Here is a 25,984-nt window from a genome sequence, read left to right on the forward strand (position 1 = left end):
TCATGATTTCTTCTAAAGCTGGAATTTGTTGGTAGAAATATTCGAACGATTTCCTACTTATCCTTTCCATCTGATTGTACTCTGTGAGTGTATAACATAATTTTCATAAATTAATCAATACAAAGTATTTGGAATACCCTGACACACAGTTCTAAGTACAGAAGCATATTAGCACCCATTTAAAACTTTAACTTCATGGTAGCTGATAATCTCCCACTAACAAATATAGCTAGATAACTTTTTTAAATAGTAAAATAAATATTAGCTATTTTGATTTATAGACTTACATAGGTTGCCTATGGGAAATCACAGAAAAATTAATGCTTCCTACAACAATTAGTGATCTATTCCTTAGGTCTCAGAGCTTCATGAATTACAATCACATTGAATTATCTAACCTACTAACCAACTGAAGATTAGGAGCATTTTATATTTGGAATGTAAGTGATACTTTTCCACTTAATGATTTGTTTCTTTCAAGTAATGGTTATAAAATTACAAGTGTCTTCAGCATAAATCAGTCTTCTAAGATTCCTTTCTCCCTTAAAATTTGTGTGATGAAATTGTATCTACGTTAAGACAAAGTTTTCAGTGATGAACTTTTTCCTTTTCACCAGAAACTATGGAAACATTTATACTTTCAAAGAACTCTAAAGTAAAGTTGAAATCAGCATGTGACTACATGCAAGATAAAATCTCCTTTGGCACATAAGCTAAAACTGTACTTGCTGGGAAGACAAAATATCACAACTGACTTACAGGTTTTATAAATGATTTTAAATTTTACCTGGAAACTTAAGTGATTATGATAATTTTAGAAAAATATGTTTTAAGGATATGTTTTCCAAAGAAATAGTTATGGGGGAGACATAAACTTACAATATTTTGTGGGAAGGATCTGCCCAAACCAGTCAGAATTCTAAAGGGCCCTGCTTGTCAGTTCACATTCAGAGTCTACTGTGGGCCCCCAAGAAAAAGGCAGTCTTTTATAGACTGAAATATTGCCTCAAATTATTTAATTCAGGGAGTGAGGAGGTAATTTTATAGTTTTCTTATTTCAAAACCAAAACATGTTCAATAATCGAAAATAAGTCAGGAAAATGAGACAAGTAAAAAAATCAAATTGGATTTTTTTAACCCTCTCACATACCACACACCATCTAACAAAATACCCTTCATACCAGCAATACTATATTTCGGGTACTCACTATTAAAGGCTGGTGTATAAAAATCATTTAAGACTTTTGATAAAAATATAATAGGTGTATTCTGAATATGTGTTCTTGTGTTTTATAATAAAATGGAATTATACTTTATCATTCTACATACTCACATAGAAATCCAAATTTCACCAGAAGTGTTCTTGGCTAGAATGTAGTCAGAAAAAGAAGAAATTTAAGTGTCTTAATACTTAATAGATTAAACTAACACAATGGTATGTCCCATTTACTCTAGTGGAATTTATCAACTAATAAAAGTATTCCTGTCTACTATTTAGGCACCTGTTTCAGCAGACAGAGCCAGAAACATGTGTCTACACTTTGACTGCTACCTCCCCCCATTCAAGATTGACCCTTCATTCATGCAAACTTACTTAAGAAAGGACAATAACTAAAAATTTGTTGGAATCCCCTGTAGTATAATATCAAAACACATAGTTAAAATGGCCATTTTGCCCAAAGCAATATATAGATTCAACACAATCCATATCAAAGATTCAATGGCACTCTTCAAATAAATAGAACAAACATTACTGAAAGTTACATAGAATTATATATATATATAGCCAAAGCGATTTTGACAAAAGAGAAAAAAGTGAAGATCACTCTCTCAGATTTCAAACTGTACTGCAACACTATACTAATCAAAACAGTATGGCATTTGAAATAAAAATCGAAACTGACCAATGGAATGGAATAGAATCAAGAGCCCAGAGATAAACTCACACTTACATTGACAATTAACCTATGAACAAAGTAATCAAGATTATTCACTGGAGAAAGGATAGTCCCTTCAGCAAATGGTGTGGGGACAGCCACAAGCAAAAGAATGTAACTATTACCATCATTTCTCTGATTGCCTTTCCTGCTGTACCAATCAAATAATAATACTTTCAGGATGTTCCCCAAAATGCTCTTTCAGTAAGGCTGGCATAAAAATAGATATTTTATGTAGAACAAGGACACATTTTTAATAGTTGTGAATTTGTAAGTGCCTTCATTTTAAAATAAATTTAATTAATAATAGTCAATTTAGTGAAATATATTGATTTAATATCAGTGAAACATATTTTGGGTAACATCATTATACTAACTGTGCTTTAAACTGGTTATTTAACCTTCTGTCCCTCAAGCTTTGCTTCTGCAAATTAAAATAATAAAAACTGGTTCACTAATAATGGTGAAATGAAAATATCCTTAAGGATTAACTGAGTTTTAACAAGTGATAATTTACTTTTTCTCCCCTTTCTTTTTGCTTATAGGTTGAATTTTCTACTGTAAATTTCTACTTGGTCTTTATTACTAAAAATAAAACATAAGATATCACACATTTTATTTCAAATTAAACGTTCCAGGTATTATTATGCTTTTAACTCAGTTAAGGATGATGGATGGATGGATAGATACATAGACAGATACAGACATACACACAGATACATACCAGTACAAAAATACATGTTATAATGTTGGCAGGACTATAAATTGGACAGCCATTACTAGAAAACAGTATGAATTTTCTTTAAAAATTATTACAAATGTCATATGATCCAGCTATTCCACTTCCAGGATTTATCTGAAAAACACTAATTCAAAAAGATATGTATCCCTATGTTCATTGCAGCACTATTTACAATAACCAAATATGGAAATGACCTAAGAGTTTATCAACAGATGAACAGATAAGATGTGTATATACATACAGTACATACAAACACACACACACCAACACACAATGAAATGCTACTCAACTATTTAAAAAATCAATACAAATGATACTTTGCCATTTACAGTAACATGAGTGAAACTAGAAGTTGTTATGCTAAGTGAAATAAGTCAGAAAAAAAAACATAGTATGAATTCATTCATATGTGGAATATAAAAAAAAAAGTAAGCAAACAAAACAAAATCCAAGTCTTAGATACAAAGACAGATTAATAGTTACCAGGAGGGAAGGGAGTTGGGAGAGGGTAAAGGGTGAAGGACGCAAGCTGCTAAGATGGAGATGGGAGATAGGAACTGAACCATAATGAATTGTAATGTTGCCTGCCAAAAAAAGTCACATAATGTAAACAAATGTTACCTCACTGAAAACTTATTTTTTTTAAACAAAAGAAAATGTCAACGATTAGAGATCCTTTCTCTGTGTTGTTGATCACTAGGCAAATCCAGCACTTTAACATAATAAAGATTATTTGATAGACTAAGTTTTTCTGGTTTTATTTCTAGGTAAAACGGATCAGGAAAAGCAGAGGCTTTGAAATGTGAATAGAGGTTACCACTAACCTCCTGTTTACTAGCTGTGAGACCTTCATCATGTAACTCAGTTTTTTCCCGATCTTTGTTTCCTCATCTAGTAATACTTCCTACCTCACCAAGATGTTGAGAAAGCAGACAAAGTCTATGAAGCATGCAACAATATATCTTGCTTAATTTAAATGAAACAATCATGATTATTGTAGTTATAAGTTTCAAATTTAATTATCTGCTATCCATGGCCAAAAGGCATCTACCAAATGGGATGCACTAATCTTATGGATTCTGTCCTGGAAAGAACGCAACATATAAAAGAGAAATGTATTTCATGCTGGAAGACTATAAACACCAGGAAGAGACAAACTTGTATATGTATGGTTTTAAAAAGACAGAAAATTTACTGGACTTAAATTTCTTTAAAGCCATCAGCTCTATATTTATTGTCTGAAATCTGGATACTGTGCATACATAGTGTGTAGGTATTGATAAAAAGTCAGTGACATTTTCTGCAATTAACAGCAGCATCATTTCAAATGGTATCATTTTACTTTAAAGAACACATTCTGTCTTAATATACTTTAGGAAATATTCCCATTGAATCAGCATCCCATTAAAGAAATGCAAACATTAATTATTTCAAATAAGCAGAAAATGATCTAAAAGTTTTATAACTAATATATAACTCAAATATGTTGTTAAACTGCATTAAAGATGAAACATCATGAACACAACAATGAAGATAGTGCAAGCTTTAAACAACACCACATTTTAATTTCTGGAAGGTGTATAAACCACCATGGAAACTACAGTCCATAAGAGGCAAATTCTTGAAGGTCAAGTGCTTGATTATAGTCAGTTACGGCTTCTTCGATCAGACCTAGTTTACCATGAACTTCTGCTCTGAGATTATATACTAGAGCATCATTGGGTTTCAAAGACAGGGCTGTAAAAGAAGATTATTTCAAGATATGTTTTATGCTAGCACTCAAAAAAAGTCTCATTTTATAAACAAGCACTTTATAACATAAGAATTTTAAGGTTTACTTACTTGAAAATATTTTTCTTAAAATGTACCTAAGCTAAATTAACAATATTATATCTTGCTGAGAAAATTAACTTTCAAAAATGTGGTACAGTATGTGTTGTTTTTTCTTTTTTAAGAGATTTGCATTGGTTGTGTGTGATTACCTAATAATTTTCCCTATCTCAGCTAACCAAAGTTTTAAGATATTGCATGAGAGGAATCTATATTAATTACATTGAAGATAGAATATTCTTATGAACTTTTAACTAGATAAGTAGATTAGATGACTTTCTTCTTTTGCATCTAAAAACACATTAATTATTATAATCTTACCCCAGAAAAGTTCACAAAAATACCTTTGTTAAGGTCTTCTTCAGCTAGTGCATATTGCTTTAAGCAACAGTAGAACTGTGCTCTGTTAAAATATGCTGCAGACCAAAAGGGACAGATTTCGATGACACGAGCAAAATCTTCTTTTGCTTCTTCATATTTCTTTAATACTGTATTTGCAATAGCTCGATTCATGGTTATGTATTCATTTTCTGGATCAAACTTTAAAGCCCTTGAGAAGTAGTTGCTGGCCTATAAAATATGAAGATAATGTTAATTTGAATATAATTTAATCGGTAGCTATATAGTCATTGAAGCACTTTCAGTATAAAATTAAGGTCAGGGACAGCACAAGGAGATAGAGGAAGTATTTCATCCCAGGTGGTAAGGAGGTGCATTATTGGTCAAGAAGGTAAAAACCAATAAAACTGACCAAAAGTTAGTCTTTTTTTCATTATCACCATGTGTGAGCAATTCTAAACAATGGAAGTGAGAAAATACCACTGCTAAGACAAAATGCTCCACTCCCCTCCCCTCACACACACATATACCATATCCCATACAGCACAAGGAAAAATATACATAAAAATTAGAAGAGCACAATAAGAAGAAAAAATGTAAACTAGAAAATTGAATAAAAACTGGCTCAAACCCACAAATAGCTTAAAATACTGTTTAGACATTTTAATGCTAAAGTAGGAAGCTCTTCTTTAACTACATGATTCCTTAAAATTTTACTTCTACCTTAAACATTTTTAAAGGAAGCCATTTTTTTAATTTTTTTTTATTTATTCATATAGAACTGGGGTATAGGCCAGAGATGCGGAGGATGAGAGCTTTCACCAGGGACAGAGTGGGGAGCAGAACAGGCAGATCAACGAAGTACACTGCTGAGGGGAGCAGCGGGCGGGTCAGGAAAGGTCTGCCACACCATGTGGTCACCTCCGGGGCAGGCGGGAATCGAACTCATGCGGAAGTGGCTTAAGCTTCTTAGTGCAGTGCTTTAACCCACTGTGCCACCAGGGAGGGCCCTAAAGGAAGCCATTTAAAAAAAAAAAAAAAAAAACAGCTGTTCTCTTCCATTTCAATTTTTCCAAAATAAAGCACAATCTATCCCATCTACTGCTTCCTGGGCCATGCGTTCTTCAATTAAGATTGAAAATGGCCTCAAGCCCACTGGACCATTCCTGGTTCTTCTTTCACAACATTTCTATCACACAGACACATATATACTCTCTCCTCTCTTCTTAAAACTCTCTGTCCTGGCCCTCCCTGGTGGTGCAGCGGGTTAAAGCACTGCACTGAGAAGCTTAAGCCACTTCCGCATGAGTTCGATTCCCGCCTGTCTGGAAGGAGACCACATGGTGCTGCAGACCTCTCCTGACCCACGCGCTGCTCCCCTCAGCAGTGTACTTCTTTGCTCTGCCTGTTCTGCTCTCCACTCTGTCTCTGGTGAAGCCTCTCACCGCCCCTGAGCCTCTGGCCTGTACCCCAGTTCTCTATGTACAAATAAATAAATCTTTAAAAAAAAAAAAAAACTCTCTGTCCTATCAACAGGGTGTCTCCCTGGTTTTTGTTCTATTTCTCTGATAATCTCCTCAATGGCCTCCACTGAATTCTTTCCCTTTGGTTCCCATGCAGCTGTCCTTAGTTGACTTCCATTGATGCATGGTAGGCAGAGACCCAACCAGAGCCAGGTACAAATCCCAGCTCCACCACTTATCCATTTATTATGAACACTTCTTTTTTTTTTTTTAAGATTTATTTATTTATGCTTACAGAACTGGGATGCAGGCCAGAGGTGCAGGGGTGATGAGAGGATTCACCAGAGACAGAGTAGGGAGCAAAACAGGCAGGTCATGAGAGGTCTGCCACGCCAGTGGGTCAGCTCCCTGGCCAGGGATCAAACTCATGCTGCAGTGGCTTTGGAGAGCTTCATAATTTGGTGTTTTAACCCATTGCGCCATCAGGGAGAGCCCCATGAATACTTTTTTATGCAACTCTACTTGAAGAAGTTTTATTAGTTACCTTCCTTTATAGGTGAAGAAAATGAGGCAAAGACAGCTTTAGTTACATAATAAATGGAAGAGCCAGGATGTGAACCTCAACTTCTGGCTCTGGTTGGGTCCCTGCCCACCATTTCACAAACATCAAAAGTCCACTAAGGACAAAGTTGGAAAATATTCCCTAAAATGCATTCCATTTTAGATGAAATCCCCCAATTGAAGAACTGGGGCAGGAGGCAGGGAGGAATAGTCATGGTACAAAAGTAGAAATAAATAAAAGGTCAAATATTGAATATTTTAAATCTAATCAAATAGATTCATCTATTATGTCCACGGAGTTGTTATAGATCAGTAAGTTTAAAAAGTATCATGTCCCTTGCATGTGATTCTTGAACATGTAGGGAAACAGAAAACAACCCATTTTATTAGTCTTAATTGAATTACTTAATTTTACAATGTAGATATAAAGTTGCTGGTACCTAGTGTTCTGAGATTTGAGTTTAAGGTATTTGGACCTGGCTTGTCAGCCTGGGAAGGCCATCATCTCTGAGCTGCCTATCTAGGTCACAGTTACTGCAGTCTGGTTTATGCCTTACTGAATTATACCTTCGAGGCTTTCTGCAGGCATCTAGCTTCACTATTGAGGTCAACGAGGCTCATTACAAGAGTCATAACAGGGTTAACATCATGATCTAATTTGGGACAGAATAAACTCAGCCAAACTAAGGCAATGGTCATTGATGTCAAAGAGAGAGTGAGTAGTAGAGACAAAGTTAAGAAACAAAACTGACAAGATTAGTGACTGACTGGATAAAGAAGACAAGAAAAACAAAGTTGTAGTTGACTATTATGTTTTCATCTAGATGATTTTATGGAAGACGACATCTTCAAGAAGATTTTTGTAAAGAGCTAGACTTGGTAGTAGGTTTTCTGAATAAGAAAATGTACAGAGAAGAAAGTAGATTATTTCTGGCCCAAAACATCTTATAACCTAGTCTAATAAGATAAGAGATCAATATAGCTGTACACCTATGGAGTTGAGTTTCAGTGACAAAATTGAGACCACACTTTATAACTGCACAAAAAAAGGGTTTTGTGTTTTTTTTTTAAATAAATGTGCTCCATATATGAGCTCAACACTCAAAGAACAAACTCATGACAACAAACCTAAAATGAAAACAATGTTTTATGGCAATTCTACTAAAATTTCTTATTATGTTAGTCCTGTCACTTTCAAAAACAATTATAACACATTTTCTGTTTCCTCCTCAAAACTTCTAGCTCTTTGCTCCTCTTATTAACCATCTTCCCTCTCTCTTAACTGGTACCAAATTTATGTATTCCATGGAGAAAATATCACCAATACTTGGAAATATCTGCTATCAAAATTTATCTCTCTACATTAAAATGTCCCTCAACTCTTCTCCTTCCCTCATGACTTCATAGATTATGTATCCCACTCCCATCAACAGCCACATCTATAGTCTAGAACTCTAACCCCATCAAATTCCCCATGAGCCTTCTATGATAGGACCTAGCAATTCCTCTCCCAGATATCTACCTGAAGAAAACAAATGTACTAAATCAAAGGGAAATTTGAACTCCCATGTTCACTGCAGCTCTATTTACAACAGCAAAACTATGCACTAAACAACATAGTGCTCCAAAATAAGAATGGATGAAGAAGATGTGGTATATATATACAATGGATACTATTCAGTGATCAAAAAGAGAAACTCATGCCATTTGCTGTAACATGGATAGAGCTGGAAGGGATTATGCTAAGCAAATAAGCCTGAAGGAAAAAGACAAATACTAGAGAATGTCCCATCTATATGGAATATAGAGAAACCAAACAAAGGGTCGAGTAAAACCAAGCTCAAAACAAGCCTTTGAAAGTACACTGTAGAGCAGAGACATTCAGAGGGGAAGCAGTGGCAGGGGAGAGCACAGTGGACTCTGGGTGCTTTAGTGGCAGGAGTGCTGTGGGACCAGCACACGGTGAGGAGATAAGAGGGAGAAGAGTAGACTACACTTCCAAAACACAAGCACTAATGTAAATCATTGCCTTTATTTAGAAAAAACCCTCGTGGCACAGTGGGTTTTAGCCCAGCACTATGAAGCTAAAGCCACTTCAGCAAGCCCATATACTCTCTGTCCATCTATGCCTCTCCTGCCTCATCTGCTGCTCCCCTCGGTAGTATACTTCATCCATCTGCCTGTTCTGCTCCTCACTCTGTCTCTGGTGAACCCTCTCACCACCTCTACACCTCTGTCCTGTAGCCCAGTTCTGTATGCATAAATAAATAAACCTTTAAAGAAAGAATAAAGAGCTAAACAGAATCAGGACTACTTGCTAAAAACTTCACCAGCAAAATACAGGTAAGAATCATAACTTCTTAACATATTTATGTACACCAAAGATCATGTGATTAATGAGTATGATAACAGTAGTGGGTGGCAGGAAATACAGAGGTTAAAAGCCCCAGAAAATACAAGCAATAAAGACAACTTTGTAAAATGAATATAGCATCTTACACAGAAAAGGCTGTGAAAAGTTCTGAGAAACACCAAGCTTGTAGGGAAACCTTCCCTGACCAGACTAGGGAAGAGAGGACATGGTGTCAAGTCCTTTGCTATAACAGCGTCAGAGTGACCCCAACTTGAAAAATGACTATGGTCCATGCCCCAATCCCCCACAAGAATCTCTTATTCAAAAAAATTAATTTCTCTCATTCAAATGTGAATAGCAGAAAGTAATTTTTCTGCCTTCTTTGTAAAACAAGGGTGAAAAGAAAGCTCAAGTTTTGTAATATTTATGCATCAAGAAAAATTGCTGCAATGCAGTTAAAATAACAATTCAAAATGAACAAGGAAAAAACTGCCAAGGAAGCAACTGCAGTTAAGAAAAAAATTCAGAAATAAACGAATCAGAAAAGATATGACATGGAAATGGAATGGAAAAAGGAAAATAACCTCAAAGAAACCTGAATTAGAAGATCCACAAAATAATAACAGCTATATGAGAAAGCACAGTAAAGTTGTAAAAGAGAGATGTGGCCCTCCCTGGTGGCGCAGCGGATTGAAGCACAGCACTGAGAATCTAAAGCCGCTTCCGCATGAGTTCAATTCTCGCCTGCCCCGGAGGTGACCACATGGCGTGGCAGACCTCTCCTGACCTGCCGGCTGCTCCCCTCAGCAGTGTACTTCATAGATCTGCCTGTTCTGTTCCCCACTCTGTCTCTGGTGAAGCCTCTCGCCGCCCCTGAGCCTCTGGCCTGTACCCCAGTTCTGTATGCACAAATAAATAAATCTTTAAAAAAAAAAAAAAAAAAGAGAGATGTGAGGAAAGCAAAGAAAATGACAAATAAATTGAAATAGAAATTTTTGAAAACAATTCTATTTGAAAGTCAAAAGACATCATATATAATCTGTATATATGTGTGGGCACGTATATACAGACCAAGTTTATATATAATTTGTATTCCTAATGAAGTAAATCAAATTAAAAAATTTACAGTGAACTCAACAAAACTTTCCTGAAATCTGCTATTGAAAACACACACTGTATACCTGATAAATGTGACCCCATGTCTTGGGGCAAAACTTTTTATTGCAAAAATCTTCCATTATCATTGCAGAAAAAACTCACAGATAAAAGAATGAAAATCAGACCCACATCAGATTTCTCGATATCAAATTATAATATCCCAAAACAAAAACAACATTTACAAGACACTCAAGAAAATAAGAGAATTAGGGATTCAAACCCAGATAGGCTGCCTTAAGAGATAAAAATGACAAGCAACCAGCTATGGAAAGGAAAATAATTAAGGAATATTGTTTTGATGAATCCTTTCCGGGGAATCCACTACAGGACTAATTCAGACAACCATTGAAGGATTGCTTAGAAGGGGACCTGCAAACTATCTGCTCATGAGGACTGAATATACTTAATTGAACAACTAAGACTAAAATTTGAAATAATTGTAAGAGATCATCTGCAAGCATTTAGTCATCTGACAGTGTAAGAATAACAAAACTCACAACAAAATGGGAGAACAGAGTGAGAGAGTGGAGAGCTGGCCCAATGAGCTCAAGCACATTTTTTTTCAAATTCATAAAACAAAATACAACTTTATGCTATGTAAAAATAATACATCTAAATGTTGAAAATAAAAGGACAAAGGAATATCAGGCAGAAGTGAACCTAATAAAATCAAAGGTTATGAAGTAGATGTCAGATAAAGTAGAATTTACTCCAAAGAGTCTTAAAAAAAAAAACAAAAAAGCAAAGGGTAAATGTAATACTGACAGCTATAATGCAGCAAAAATTTTCATAAAGTAGAACTTACAAAAGATAGAAAGAAAACTAAAGAGGACCACAATAATTGTAGGATTGTTAAATAAATCTTTCTCTGTTCGGGAGAAACTAGTAAAAAAAAAAAAAAGAAGAAGAAGAAGTGACTATAGCCTAGAAACAATTATAAGGTAGATCTTATACATCTATGTCCTGTTAATAGAAACACACCTTTAGAAAGTCCCCTGGAATTAGGGGGAAAATGTCATAAATCATCAGTTAAAACTCAATACATTTCAAAATTAGAAAATATAAAAGCTTTTTGACCTGGATTTTTTAAATACCCTATTAACTTATTCTAGAATGAAAGTAGAATTGCAGGTACAAGATTTGGGAGAAACAAAAATAAAAGCAGTACAGATCCAAATACATGGGATAAAGCAAAATGCAATACTCAGGGAAAGACATAAAATTACTAATAATATACCTCACAATAGAAACAAATGGATAATTATAAGTGAATTTAATTTCCAAATAAAAAAAAAAACAAAGAACAAGAAAAAGAAATACTGCATATTAAGAAATGTCATCTCATAGCCCACCACTTCTGTTTCAGACATTATGAAGTGAAGTCCAAAAAGATTAAAAATCATAAAACCAGAATTCACATCCAGATCTCCTTATTCTCAGTAAGTGACTGTAATTTAGAAAAGGGAGAAATTAAGATGAGATAGATAATCACATCATGAAAGAGGGTCTTAAAGAAAGTCTGAGATTTAATTAAGTGAGACCCAACAGAAGATTCCAGCTGGAGAGCTGGTGACAGTGGAAAGCAATTGCAGGTACTTGGGGAAGTCGAAAAAAAATTTACTGGACAAGCGTTATTGCCATTTAATGGTAATAAGGAGAATAAATCCACTATAGTTGTAAATAAATTTAATAAATAATTATAAACATTCTGGTGGATGAGAACATTTTTCGAAAAAGAGCTAATGAGTGATTAATCTGACATGTAAGGATTGCATTTTGAAATTATATAGAACAAAGAAAGCATTTAGTGTCTAAAAGAAAATGTTAAGGAAAACTCACATTACCTGGGAAAACTGCCTGTGGTGAAAGTAGATATTTCCTGCATTAAAGTAAGCCAGCGAGTATGTGGGGTTTAAAGAAATTGCCCCTTGATAGTCTCTCATTGCATTCTGTTGTTGACCCATAAACTCATGAATCACACCGCGATTTGTTAAGAATTCTGCTGTAGTATTGATCTGCAATATAATAGTGTGAGTATTCAGCATCTGGGAATAGTATTTATCTCCAGTTTCATGTCTGCAAAAATGAAGGTTATGAAATCTACTTGCGGGAAACTAGTAATTGTATAGTACAGGAAAAACCCCATTTGAGCAAATATTTTGAAAAAGAACTTAGTATGAAGTCGGTTCAATGTCAACACTTTGTTGATTTGGTTGCAATAAAACAAACAATCTTAGTACTTTACTCAGTTCCTTTCCAAAGAACAGACAAGGGATAAATCTTCCTAGCTATATTAAGTTGGAGAAGATAGTAAATAGTTAACATGTTTATTTATCCTGTGTACAGGCAATTATCTTTCAGCATTTCTTGCATCTGAGATTGTAATATCCACCAAATATCTACAAATAAAGCATTTAAACAATATAGACATAAAAGATTTTCTGTCACTGAATCCAAAATCTGAGATTTTTATTTGCCATTTCACCAAAGAAGAATCTGGAGATTTACATTGTTCTTTCTTTACTTCATTCAAACTAGACTGTTATTTTGTTTTACACTAGCTTTCATGACAAAACTATACTGATGTTCCCATTCAACTATAAACTATATTTAATGGGGGAAGTCAACATTTGTCAGGGATTGTTTTCTGAACTGGTCAAGTCATAATAATTCCTCATCCTGGGAATGACTTAGAATAAATATGCAAATATTTCCTATGCAAGTCACTTTCAAAAAGAAATAGAAAACTTATGTTGACCTTATTCAATATGGTGTTAATTCATAATGGTTATATGAGAAGTTTTTACCTTTATGGCTGCATTTATATCCTGAATTGCAGCAAAATAATCCTGCATCTGGAGGCAGACCACAGCTCTTCCTTCATAGGCTAGGTAACTCTTTGGATCAACTTCTATGGCAATGGTAAAGTGGTTCCAAGCCTTCTGGAATTTTCCTTGAGCCTAAAATAATTTTCCATTTTATAAACTAGGAGATAGCGCATAACATGACAAATGTATATGACTCTAATACATTCAAATAAAACCTTTATTACAGGAATATTGAGCTAAATCTAGATATTTTAAATGAAGAAGCAGTCTGTACTGTGAGTACCTTCAATTGAATAAATACCTCTGAGTAGGGAGATTGACATTTTAATTTTAAAAGAACTCTAATAGGGGGCATCCCTGGTGGCACAGAGGATAAAGTTCCAGTGCTATTAAGCTATCAAGCTATTGCCAGCCAGTGCAGCATGAGTTTGAGCCCCAGGGAGGGAATTATCTACTTGGCATCACAAACCTCTGTCTCACCTGCTGCTCCCCTCAGGAGTGTATTTCAGTATATCCATCTGTTCTACTCCATCCTGTCTCTGGCGAGTCCTCTCACCTCCTGCATCTCTAGCTTACACCCCAGTTCTTGTAGGCATAAATGTTTTGAAAAATAATGCTAATTTCCAGAATCATTCCTGACACCAATTTGGACACCATAAAATCATGTCTCCATGTGAAATGCCAATGTTTCTAATAAATAATTAACAAAGTTTATACTGAGCTCCACTCAACATGGGCAAGGATTGCATTTAGATGCTTAGCATTGAATTTCCAGTTATATATAATACACACAATCCTATACATACAGGTGACATAAATAAATGAATAAACTGATTGTGTAAGACCTACTTTTATAAACTGTACCAGCACCTGGACATTTAGAATCACAATATATAGTCCATAGAAAATGCATGCAAATCTACTACATGTCTGATTAGACCAAGCTTGGGATCAACTGAAAACAAAAGGTTGGGAGAGGGGCACTGCTAATAGAAATATGTCATGGTATTTCCTCAAAAGACTAGTTAGCGGGCCCTCCCTGGTGGCGCAGCGGGTTAAAGCGCTGCACCAAGAAGCTTAAGCCACTTCCACATGAGTTCGATCCCCGCCTGCCCCGGAGGAGATCCACATGGCGTGCAGACCTCTCCTGACCCGCCCACTGCTCCCCTCAGCAGTGTACTTCGTCGATCTGCCTGTTCTGCTCCCTGCTCTGTCTCTGGTGAATCCTCTCACCCTCCGCATCTCTGGCCTGTATGTACCCCAGCTCTATATGAATAAATAAATCTAAAAAAAAAAAAAAGACTAGTTAGCAACTAAGTGCCACATTGCAGGAAGGCAGTGAGTTGATACATTCAGCATGTTCCTTGGTCTCTTTCCATTCTCATGGCCTCAAAAATCCAACTTGCCAGAATCTCAGAACTCAGATTCACCAAGATAACTAGATATTGTGGGCCAGCAAATCATCTATCCCTGGGTAAAGAATGCATAAAGCAAAATTGTCATCACAAGTTTGTTCCATGAACAAAGAAACAGGCAAATTGAGATTAGCATATTTGGCTATTAAACTACAAAGGGGCGAAATGAGTATGCCTGCCATCTGTTTCAAACAACATCTGGTTACTTCGCCTTTATTCATCCCTAGTGCTAGGCAGGGAGTGGGAGAATCTCTAAGTTTTTGTGGTATAAATGGTCTCTCTTTCCCTGAATAGGACTTGGATGGCCCCGCCAACTCTCCTCTTCCAGGCCCTCCTTTCCCAATCCCGTCCTTTCTCATGCTGATACGTGTTTCAGTTCTCTTCCATGTTGATAAAGCCCCAGTGAGATCTTCCCAGAACACAACCTGGCATCACCACCTCCAGGAGTTGTTCAACTCCAGCTTCTCGCCACCATGCCTTGTCCATGACACTACTCCACCTCAGCTGTCTGTCTCTTCCTCGTAAGACTTGTGCTCCAGAATTCTGTGCCTTAGCCCCAGTCATTATCCCAATTGCTAATCTTTCTTGCCTTAATAATTTTTTAATTGAGGTTCCACTGTTGCGGATATTTTGGAAGTATAAGATTCTCTTCCTCTCAGAAATTGTTAATCTTCCTGTACTCCTTAAACAAAGCTGGGTTCCCTTGTAAGTTGTCTTAACTTAATTCTCTCACTGTATTTATTATGAGTATGATGAAATATTTATATGACTGCACAAGACTCATCTTTTCATGAGGTGGCAAACTCGATGAGAAGCCCTATGTATATTTTCTGGATGCTGTAACCTAGAACAGTTCCTGCTCTATATTAGGTGCTCACTAAATGCCAGCTGAATGCAATAGTGAGCAGGGTGATGCATTCCGTTAGGTTATCATCAGCTCTAGCTCCTTTCAGAATTCTGTCTTTTAAAATTGATTTTGCACATTTCTCTTGCGATCAAAAAAGGGGCTAATTATATGCTTAACCCTTTGAAATCAATTTTATTTCCCTTTTTAATAAATTCGTGGGCATATCTCACTATAACAACCAACCCCAACACCTACTTTTCTTATGAACAACCTTAGATCAGCAAAACTCACTCACTTTTTAGTGAAAAAAAAAAAGATTTTAACAGCAGGTTATTAACAGAAATTCTGGCAAATTACAATAATTTGAACACACTTTTTGCCAATTGTTAAAAATTTTGAATATTAAAGGAATGAAAAGATTTAAGACCATTCCGTTTCTTTTCATAGAAAACATAACACAGTAAGCACTTTACCCCACGAGTGTCAGTATGTCTTTTATCAGTGCAAATCGGTGTAAGTACCTTTGGAAATGTCTGGCTCAGGTTAGAGAGACCCAGAAACCACTCTGAGCTTCTGGCAAAACCCAGAATAGCAGTCTCACATCCTGCTGGGGGGAGAAATGCCTGTTGTCTTGACTTACCCCTTCCACTCTACCCTATAGTCTATGCCATTTGGATAAAGATCTGGATTCAGAAATTCCCATATGATGTTTTTTTTCCCCCATGACTGACTGAAGTTCATTGCAAAAACACTCATATGTTGTTTATTCCCTTTAAAGTTTCACAAATTCAATAGTACAAAACCAAGACAACACCATGTATACGCTACTTAACAAATGTGAGCAAAGTTTTTAACATGTGAAACTAGTCAGGCAAAGTTTAAATTAATTTATAAGTGTGGGTCTGCAGCAGTAGGGTGCAGACACAGAAGCTAACTTAGCCTCTGTCCCACTGTTTTGCTGGATACTAAAACTAATGGAGGGAAAAATGTTCTTAAACAAAGAAATGACATATTATCTCTATCATCAGCAAAGAGCCAAATATATTCTATTTTTGCCCAAAAGTGTTTCAGGTATTGTTATATAAAATTACCTGCAGATTATAGGCTAAACTAATTCTGGCTTTTGTGTATATCGGATTAAAATGCAATGCTTTCAGAAAGTCCTTCTGTGCTTGCTTGGTGGCTTCGCTGTGACCATATTTCATGTAAGAATTTCCCCGTCCAACATAAGCATCCAGAAAACAGGGGTCAATTTTAAGAACTGAGGTGAAGAAATTAACAGCATCTTCAAACTCTTTAATTCTGAAAATAAATGAAAGTATTGATACTTCCTGGTGTTATCTAAGTGCTTTCCTGTATATAACTTTTTCATAAGGATTTGCATTGATCCTTATTTAAAAAAACTTTAATTTTCATTATCCATCATTATTGATGAAATGCACTATTTGAATAATATTAGAATAAATTTATCTGCATATATTTAGTGTTCCCTGATACAATGAAAGGAACCAAATTTTAATCACACAGAAATCCTTATTTCAGATAGCTTGTGAAAGTAGCCCATTGCCTTGTGATCACCAGGAGAGGAAAGAAGAAAAGATGTAAGATGCATTTTCTTTATTAACTTGTAAGTAATATGACTACATAATGACACTATCTCTCAATTGTCCCAAACTCTTTCTTGAGGTGGAGTAAGGGCTGCTGATGGGATTAAAAATTTGGCATTGGCAGATAAAGTTGACTTTCCAATCCACTGCATCTGATTAACAGCAGTTCATCTCAATTAAGAAAAAGTCTGTATTTTTTAATAAGATGACAGCTAACATTAAGTAACTACTTACCAGCCACTATGCTAAATACACATGCTACTCCTCTTTTTCATCAATGTTCTTTGCTCTGCCATTTATTTACAAAGCTGTATAATGTGGAGAATTCAAATTCACACCTCTACTTCACTTACTCCTTCCAAAACTGTTATAGTAAACTAGTTATAATTTCCTACATTTTATAGATGAAAAGAAAACCATGGCTCAGAAAAGCTTGTACATTGTAAATGACATAGTAAATACCAACTAAGGTGACATAGAATATTTATCTGGAATTCAAACTTGAGTAAACCATACTGCAAATCTGTGCTTTCTCCAGTTATCTCTCCCCCTCTCCCACACATCTTTCACCTTGAATGTACTTGTAGTTGACACAAGAAAGTCAGTGAGCTGATATCACAATAGCATAATTAGAAGGCTTGGAGTTCAGACTTAAGCTTGTGCATGTACTAATTTTTCAAATTTGCTATAAGACTCAAGCGAGAGCAAGTGAAAAACACTTAGCACAGAGGCACTCACCAGATAATCACCTACCTTCCATTCTCTTCATTACTTTTGAGACTTCAATATTAAACAAGATGCATCACTACTATGTCAATTTCACATGGAAATGCCTGTGGGGAATGTAACTATTCTAGAAATAATCACCCCCTAGATATTTAATAGATCTTACCACAGTGTTCCCAAACTTCAGTCACTTCTTTGTGGAAGTCACCCTCTTCCACCTACTGAGTCACATATTGAGTATTTTAAGTCAAATGACAATTTATTTAACTAAATCTATTTTAAAAGATGACTTACTTTCAGTATCATAAATAAAAATCCACAATCTCTTCCATTAACAGAAGGTAAGCATGAAAACAAATATTGGAGCTATATACTGTAATCTGCAGAAAACCAAAACCTGAGTACAACATCACCCATTAATGAAGTGGCAGAAAGATGTCAATGAACAGCTCCCTGCTGATCCTTTCTTTCTTGATGGCTTCAGAAGATTTGTAAAAGAATTTAGACTGAAAATAAAAAGTGGTTCAGTTTCTCGCAATATGATTCATTTTTTGTTGTTGTTAAATCTTTGACTACACCTTGAAAAAATAATTCAGGTGCTCAAGATAGTTGCTCCATGTTTTGACGACTCCTACCCAAAAGTGGTGCATCAAATATTCTGTTAAGAAATAACACAAGAATAACTGGAAAGCTTGGTTCTGCTGTTACAGACAGGAGAAGGTTAACATTCCCATATGCGAACCAGTTGGAATCTTCTGAGTAAACTCTGTGGCTGGTTACTAAGAAAACACTGTTTCTTCCCTCCAGCAGTTTACAGTGAAATTATGCTCCTCTTTCTTGATTCTGGCACTATTTAGGAAGCAAACGTTCACTGAATATTGGGCTCAAAAATACCAGGACCTGCCTTCTCACTCCATTACAGAAATAATTATAAGCATGCATAACAAATTCTTTATCAAAAAAAAAAAGCAGAAATGGTTTTGTACAAAATTATAGGATAATTTTAATCTTGCATGAAAGTATAGGTTTCACTATGCTCAGCAGTTCTATCTGTAGGTAGACTATTTGTTTATGATATTTACCTATGTAACTATGCAAACTGAAAATCGGCAAAGCAAAACTCTTCCACATTTTCCCCAGAAAACAGTGAATGCTCTTACTATAGAGACATCCAAATAGCATTATATACACCACCCCCTTGATCCAGAAAGAGATTAAGATCCTTTGGGAGTATATATATGCCAATGTAAGTTTTATAAAATATAGGCTCACCTTTTTTAAATAGACTAACCAATTAAAAAAAATGGAGCCATAGGTTATTTTTCCTTCCTTATCTTATTATCAACACTATATTTAATGAACAGCTAGGTTTTTTTTCAAAGTAAATAATCGTTGAAACTTAAAGGTACTAAGTAAGTTCTTCAGGGCTGATGATAACAAAAAGTCAAGTGCAGAGTAGGTGACAGACCTAAAGTCAGAGAACCCCCAAACCCATGTACCAGCAGACAGGAAAGAATAAAAGAAACAGAGCAATTTACTTTTTCTGTTGATGTGTTTATCACAAAGTGTCCTGTAGATGGAAATTTTGTTAAATATTCACAAGGAAAGACGTGGCAAGGTATTTTCAGGAAACCTGTTCACCAAGACATAAATTGTAAAGCACCAGTTAGTGCAGGTATAAAAGTAGAGTAAATAGGTTTTGCAAAAATATAGTCATATAGATCTAAAATTCTGTGCTCACTGACTGAAGGTGTGTGATTCTCCTCACAGTGTCCATTAGCTCGGTGCTTGAACCTGGCCACGAACACCAAGGCCACCACCGCATTCCCCAAAGAATCACATTCACGACCAGATGTGCTCTACTGAGTTATTCAAATAAGTCATAAATACCTCCCCAAACTGAAGAATGTGACTTGCCAAGTTAAAAGGTTCAAATGAAAACTATGCAAATATAAAAGACAAAATAAAGTTTCTGAAGTAAAAGGGTGTGGAGTCTATAACTAAATCTAAAGGTAACTTTCTGAAAGAAGTCTAAAAATTAACTCTACCTTAACACTCACAGAGACCAAATTGGGCAACACTTAGGATATTCAGCCTAAGGAATGTTGTCTCCTAGCAACTACAAGAGTAAGGGGGAGTGGGGTGGGAAATATACAAAAGCACACTTCAAAAGTCTACAACCCCACGAGTTCAAAGATCAAAGCCCTAAAATTGAAGATTTATTCCTTATTTTAAATTTTCCAACTGGGAGAAATGTCATTTTCTCACCATAAGATGACCATAGTCAAAAATCAATATTTACAAACCACATTTGTTATGGTGTACGTATGTTATAGCTTAGCTTGAAAAACAAAACTATTTTTCTTGAAATAAATATAACCAGTCACTAAACATTTCTTATTTTTAAGATCAACAAAATTGTTAAAATCCCAAACACATGGAATAGGGACTATGAGTTAAGGGCTTTTACTGTTGACTTAAATTCTACTTTTATGAAAGGACAAGAGAGACCCTAGTCAGGGGATGGGAGCTGGTGATTTAGAATTACAGAGTCTGTTGTAAGGGAGTTCCATCACATATACCTAGTGATTACATTTTATAAAGAGATCTGGGACTGACACATGGAGGAGGTTACTGACTCTATAGGTTCTAAACATAGGACAGAGATTGAGAGACATTTCGGATTCTGTTTTTAGTTCTAAGAGAATTGGAATGACCTCAGACATTTTTGGTCTAGGCAAACACACCCCACAAAACAAACACATCAGTCATCATTATTCCATTACTTTTTGAGAATAACAATTACTTAAAGAAATGGATTGTACAATGGCGGCTGGATTAAAATAAACAGTGTGACTAGTTTTGGGTAGCTGCATAAAATTAAAGGTCAAAGACCAGGTTAGGCCTTTTAACCCAAAGACAACTTCAAAAGTTCTAGTTATTAAGCTCAGGGGGAAAAAATTGTTTTATTCTCTCTTAGGGAAAAGATGCTGTCCTATTTATGTCCCAAAAGGAGGCAAGGGGGAATTTTCCAAATAATTCAAACTATGTTCTATTCTCTAAGCAGAATACTTACGTAGCCTACTCTACTATCCCAGTTTCCTCTTACAATTAATTGCTATTTCTTCTCTCATGAAAAATAAAGCTTTAAGATATTATATAGCCCAAAAACATCTTACATCATGTGAAGATCATTATGTATTGAATTTCTATGTTTTTAAAAGCAAAATGACCTCTTATAAGTCAAATGTATTTGTAGAAAAGTGAGGATAATTAATACAACACTATGCTATCTCAGGGTAAATTTTAAACTGGTCAACTTCTACATTTAGTCTCATGTAACCATTCTTTTCTCTTCTCCTATATTGTTTTTACAACCATTCCAGAAATTGGCAATAATATTTTAAGTGATAGGTTTATTTTTCAATTCTATTGTACTTTGGTGACACTTACTGGCATTGTTTTAATTAGTTTTTTGATTGAGAATTAAACTTTCAAAATATAATTTTTTCTTGAAAATGTTATTTTAAACCACCTTCTCTTTCTCTAGAAAGTTAGTTTTATTTTCATGAACAAAATTATTTACTTGATTTTATTCTAGATAACTTAAGTTACTGTGATTTTATCCTGTCTCACTAGGATCCTTTCCTAGGAAATGAATGGGCTTACACAGACGGCTGCTCCCAACATCCCAAGGTAGGGGTTTGCTGGCTCACTGGACTACAGCTTATTCGAAGGCAGATGTGGAATCAACCCAAATGCCCAAAACTAGATGACTGAATCAGAGATATGGTATATGAAACATATACACAACGGAATATTACACAGCAATCAAAAAGATAAACTCAGACCATTTGTGGCAACATGGATGGAGCCTGAAGGGATCATCCTTAGTGAAACAAGCCAAAATAAAAAAGAAAAATACCAGATGGTTTCACTCACAGAAGGAGTGCAAAAACAGTAATTGTACTAAAATAAAAAATAAAATCAAGAAACAACTATAAACCAGAGACATCTACACAAGGGAAGTGGTGGGTAGGATCAAAACATGGGTGAGAGGAACACAAATAGTACAAGGGACTATGGTGATGGAACACAGGTGAATTGATGGTGGGAAGTCTACGGGGGTTAAAGAGATAAAAAAGCATACATTAAGCAAAAATGAAGAATGGTGCAAAAATATATTTTAACATAATTAATTAATTAATTAGTTAAATTTAAAAAAAAAGGTAGAGGGACCTCGTAACATCCTTGACATCCCCCCACCTCTGCCTAGGGATGCTAGTGGCCCAATTTTTTACTGTCTCTTCCCCAGCCTTTTCCTCCACATTTTCTACTCTCCTGTCATAATGCCCGATGTCACAGTCTCACTTGCTTTCACTTCCACGCATGCCGTGCTCCATACCTGTGATGGCACATGGCGGTAGCTTGGCAGAGACTCACACTAGTCTTCTGTATCAGTGTAGCTTGTTTAAAATCCTGAAACGGTTTTATAAGTTTCTGTTAATTTTACAACCATCATCTTTGTCTTCTTATGTTTTACCACCTCATCACTGATTCTTCCAAGAATATACTTAACACCAGCATCTAAATAGACATCTTCCTAAAACTCAAGTTTTCCTCTGAGTGTTATATCTAGTGAGGTCCACTAGAGCAGCAGAAACACATGCCTGAAAATCTGGTGCTACTGGCTGCACTTCCAAGGTGGGCACATTTCTTATGGTTTTACCTGCTATGTGAAATGAGCTAATGAGTTTATCTCATTTCCTCCACAGTGCATCCCTACATTTAACAAAAATAAATAAATAAAAAGGGCATCTTAAGGGAGTTGTCAGCTATCATATTTGATCAAGCTAGATATTTAGTTAGACAATACATTTGTTTCCTTCCAAATAGTTCAATTTAGTATTGAAGGGCGCTCCAGGAAGCTGTGTGAGGTATTGGGGTTCATAGGCTGGCCTGCAGGTAGTGCCTTCTACCTCATCCACTAAGGCCTCAGAGTGCAGCATTTGACACATTTACACCCTCTTTCACCCCAGTATTAGCAGGAAATGCATTCTCCTCCCATAAAGGTCAAGGACAGGAAATGAGGACATGGACAGTAGGAGACTTGATTCACAGATCATTTTATTTGCCAAATATTTGAATTTTGTATATTCAAAAAACTCCCTTTAGGAACTGATCATTTGGTAAGCTATTTCATCAAATCAGAAATAAATATTTTTAAACATCTTGGCTATTCTGTAATCAAAACAGGTAAGTGCACATTTTTTTTGCAGATTCTATTACTTGGTCAAAGCATTTCAATATAACTTCTGCAAAAGTTGAATTGTTGCTCATTAATATTACCATTTAGCATCAAGAAAAAAACTTATTTATTCGTTTTCAAAAGTGAACATGCAAAATCAAGTGGATTTATTTTTACAATCAACAAAGATTTACCTCTAATGCAAAGCCGTACTGCTCTAGTTCCACATAGATGAGCCCACGATTAATGAAGGTGTTTAGTGTCACAGTTTCTCCAGCATTAAGCAGTAGCACGATTCCATAATCTTTTAATGCCTAAAATAAAATAATCACTTAAATCCTAGATTCAGGTCTTTAGAATCATACGCATTGGCAATAGACAGGTAAGTTTATCCCCAATCTAGGACCTAAAAGTCCTTTAATTTGTCTTATAATTTATGGCCTCAAGTGATCATATTTTAGTTTTAAATGGTCCTCTTAGATGAATATTATGTCGATAGCTGTTTTTAAAAATGCGCTTGCAGGTAAGATGCTGTTATGAAGGAAGGTGATATCTCCTTTGTCCCACTCAGTCATTTCCCCAAATAACTTTTGTTATTAAAGCAAGGCCTTTGTTACCTCTTGAGATTTAACGTCTTTTAGTGTTTTGGTTGGTTGGTTGGTTGGTGGGTTGGTTAGTTGGTGGGTTGGTTTTCCTCACTGAGGTCTAGGGTGAAGGCAGAGCTTACCCATTTTGCTCACTAACGGAAATCCAGCACTAGCACTGTGGCTGCACATACAGGCAGTCCATAAATTTTCGTTCCCTGAATAAATCACAAGTCAAAGAAAGTGGTTCTTTATAAAACTAACCAAAAAATAGGCACTTATTGGAAAAATACTTCAAAAATTGATAGGCATACTTGGGAGGAGGAGTTAGCTTAAACTGAAGGATATTCGTTTAAGCTGAAAATTAATCCACTCAGAAGACCTTTCTCCATTTGTTTTTCATTTACTGAATAAGCAAGTTTCTACTCATCACCAGGTTCTACAAGTGTCTCAAAGTTGGGGTGGAATTGAATCTCTTCACTCATTTCTACTGAACCTGTTGTCCAAAAGAGCCATGTGATTTGACCAGAAATGGCAAAATCGTGTATTTCTACAGCGAACTGAAAAGGCAAATAAACAGTATTTTACTCTTTGCTCTTTGGTCCTCATCTAGTGTTTCATAATTGTGCTGTTAAGTGTTTAAAAGAGTTGTACAATTAAAGATTGTATATGTACATTGTGGGATCATTACAAATAAGCATTGTAAAAAACCTATAAAAATAATTCATAATTCTTATTTAAAAAAAAACTGGTAAGTTTCCTTTTTTAGATCACAGAATGTAAAATTCATCAGATGCCTTAGAGACCCACTAAGCAGCTGAGATTTCACAAAGGTCACAGTGCAGGATTTTGTGCTATGCCTCTGCTACAACCAGTGTTGGAAAAGTTACTTAAGCCTCATTTTCCTCATCATATTGCTATAAAGGTCCAGTTAAAAATATGTTGACTGACTGTTGGTAAAACATTTAGTCCAGTGCCTATCATACAATAAATCCTAAGTAACAGTAACTGCTAAGGTTTTTATAAATATAGAGTAGTGGGAGTCAGAATTCATTTTTGCTTAGTTTTCATGAAACCATTTTTTAGAAGAATGCTAAAATGCCCTTTCTGTGGAAAATCCTTGGGTTTCCTCAGTCTAGTCATAGCAGAAATGCTGTGAAACAGGTAGAGGTGAACAAAAAGGGAGGCGGTGACGCTGTTAAATGACATCCGGTTCACACGCTGGACTTCAGTCAGACCTTTGACAAAGCCACCTGAAGGCTGTTAACCAGATGCAAACACACCTCTGCCACCAGCACAGCTCTCCTCTCTCTCCCTGTGTGACTTGGATGCATGGCTAACCTCTCCTTACTTCTATTTCCTCATCTGTAAAAGAGCCTATTGCAAGAAACATGTTGGCTACGTGGCCACTCTAAGACAGTCAATATGTTGTTATTAATTGGCTCTCTCTGTTCAGGTAGTTTTTCATCTTTCATCAGTCACATATCAGACCCAACAAAATGGCAACTCCCTGCCCCCACCCAGCTCATTGTTTTCAGTTTAAGTGCTGCCTAGAGAAGGCAGGAAAGGGGGGGTGGAGAGGGAATCCTCCAAGACACCTGCTGTGCAAGTTAGGTTGATAAACGATCCTTTAATTATCTCCCAGAATCTTAACAACTTCTTTGCTGAAAATTATTCATTTGTCAATTTATCAGGAGGAAACTGATGATCTGGCTACCAGGAAATAATATCTCTCAACTCTCCCTTCTGGAGCAGATAAATTTAAACATTTCTAAATGTTTTCAACAGATTTAATTGTCCAAGTTACAAGGAGATGGTGGTGGGGGGCGCTCTGCCCGTGTGGAACAGCAGGAATGTGATGTCTTTTAAAGGGATGCTTCATTGACCGTGAAAGTAGGGAGAAAAGGAGGGTGGGAAAACATGGATGAGCAGAAAGGGAAGCAGGAGGATGACAAAGAACACTAGTTGTTCTGCTCCCCAGGGAGGAATCTTGACTGGAAAGGATCAATGGACAAGAGGAAGGACTTAGGGATAAGGTGAGACCAAGGGGAGAAAAGTAAGGAGCAAGATCAGAAAATATGAACGTGGGCTTCCACAGGTAGAAGCTGAATGAGAACAAGTCTAGAACGTGCTGTGACTTTCCATACCTGAAGGCAAGCCTATGCATTGCTAGCCCCAGGAGTTAGGAACAGTCCTTCAACTGCCTACTGCACCTGTGGTCTGAACTGTATCAAAAATTCCATGTTCTAGCTAATACTGAGATTTTTGAAGCAATAACACTGCTAGTGATCACTGCTTAACAATTCTGCACTGCACTTTATCAATAAAAACATTTGCTCAAATGAG

General features: G+C 35.9%; 1 protein-coding gene across 1 annotated transcript in view; it reads right to left on the reverse strand.

The window, feature by feature from the left end:
- Nucleotides 1-4,276: 4,276 nt before the first annotated feature.
- LOC101620464 (tetratricopeptide repeat protein 6-like) overlaps nucleotides 4,277-25,984 on the reverse strand; it is a 28,169-nt gene continuing 6,461 nt past the window's right edge. Inside the window, exons 7-13 of the mRNA XM_012724406.1 lie at nucleotides 23,249-23,368; nucleotides 22,212-22,285; nucleotides 16,565-16,775; nucleotides 13,191-13,343; nucleotides 12,228-12,398; nucleotides 4,854-5,079; nucleotides 4,277-4,416 (exon numbers count right to left, since the gene is read on the reverse strand). Coding sequence (XP_012579860.1) covers nucleotides 4,277-4,416; nucleotides 4,854-5,079; nucleotides 12,228-12,398; nucleotides 13,191-13,343; nucleotides 16,565-16,775; nucleotides 22,212-22,285; nucleotides 23,249-23,368 — 1,095 coding nt within the window. The remainder of the gene's footprint in view (nucleotides 4,417-4,853; nucleotides 5,080-12,227; nucleotides 12,399-13,190; nucleotides 13,344-16,564; nucleotides 16,776-22,211; nucleotides 22,286-23,248; nucleotides 23,369-25,984) is intronic.

This window comes from Condylura cristata, unplaced genomic scaffold (assembly GCF_000260355.1).
Source record: "Condylura cristata isolate star-nosed mole 26May11 unplaced genomic scaffold, ConCri1.0 scaffold00013, whole genome shotgun sequence".
Lineage (NCBI taxonomy): Eukaryota > Metazoa > Chordata > Mammalia > Eulipotyphla > Talpidae > Condylura > Condylura cristata.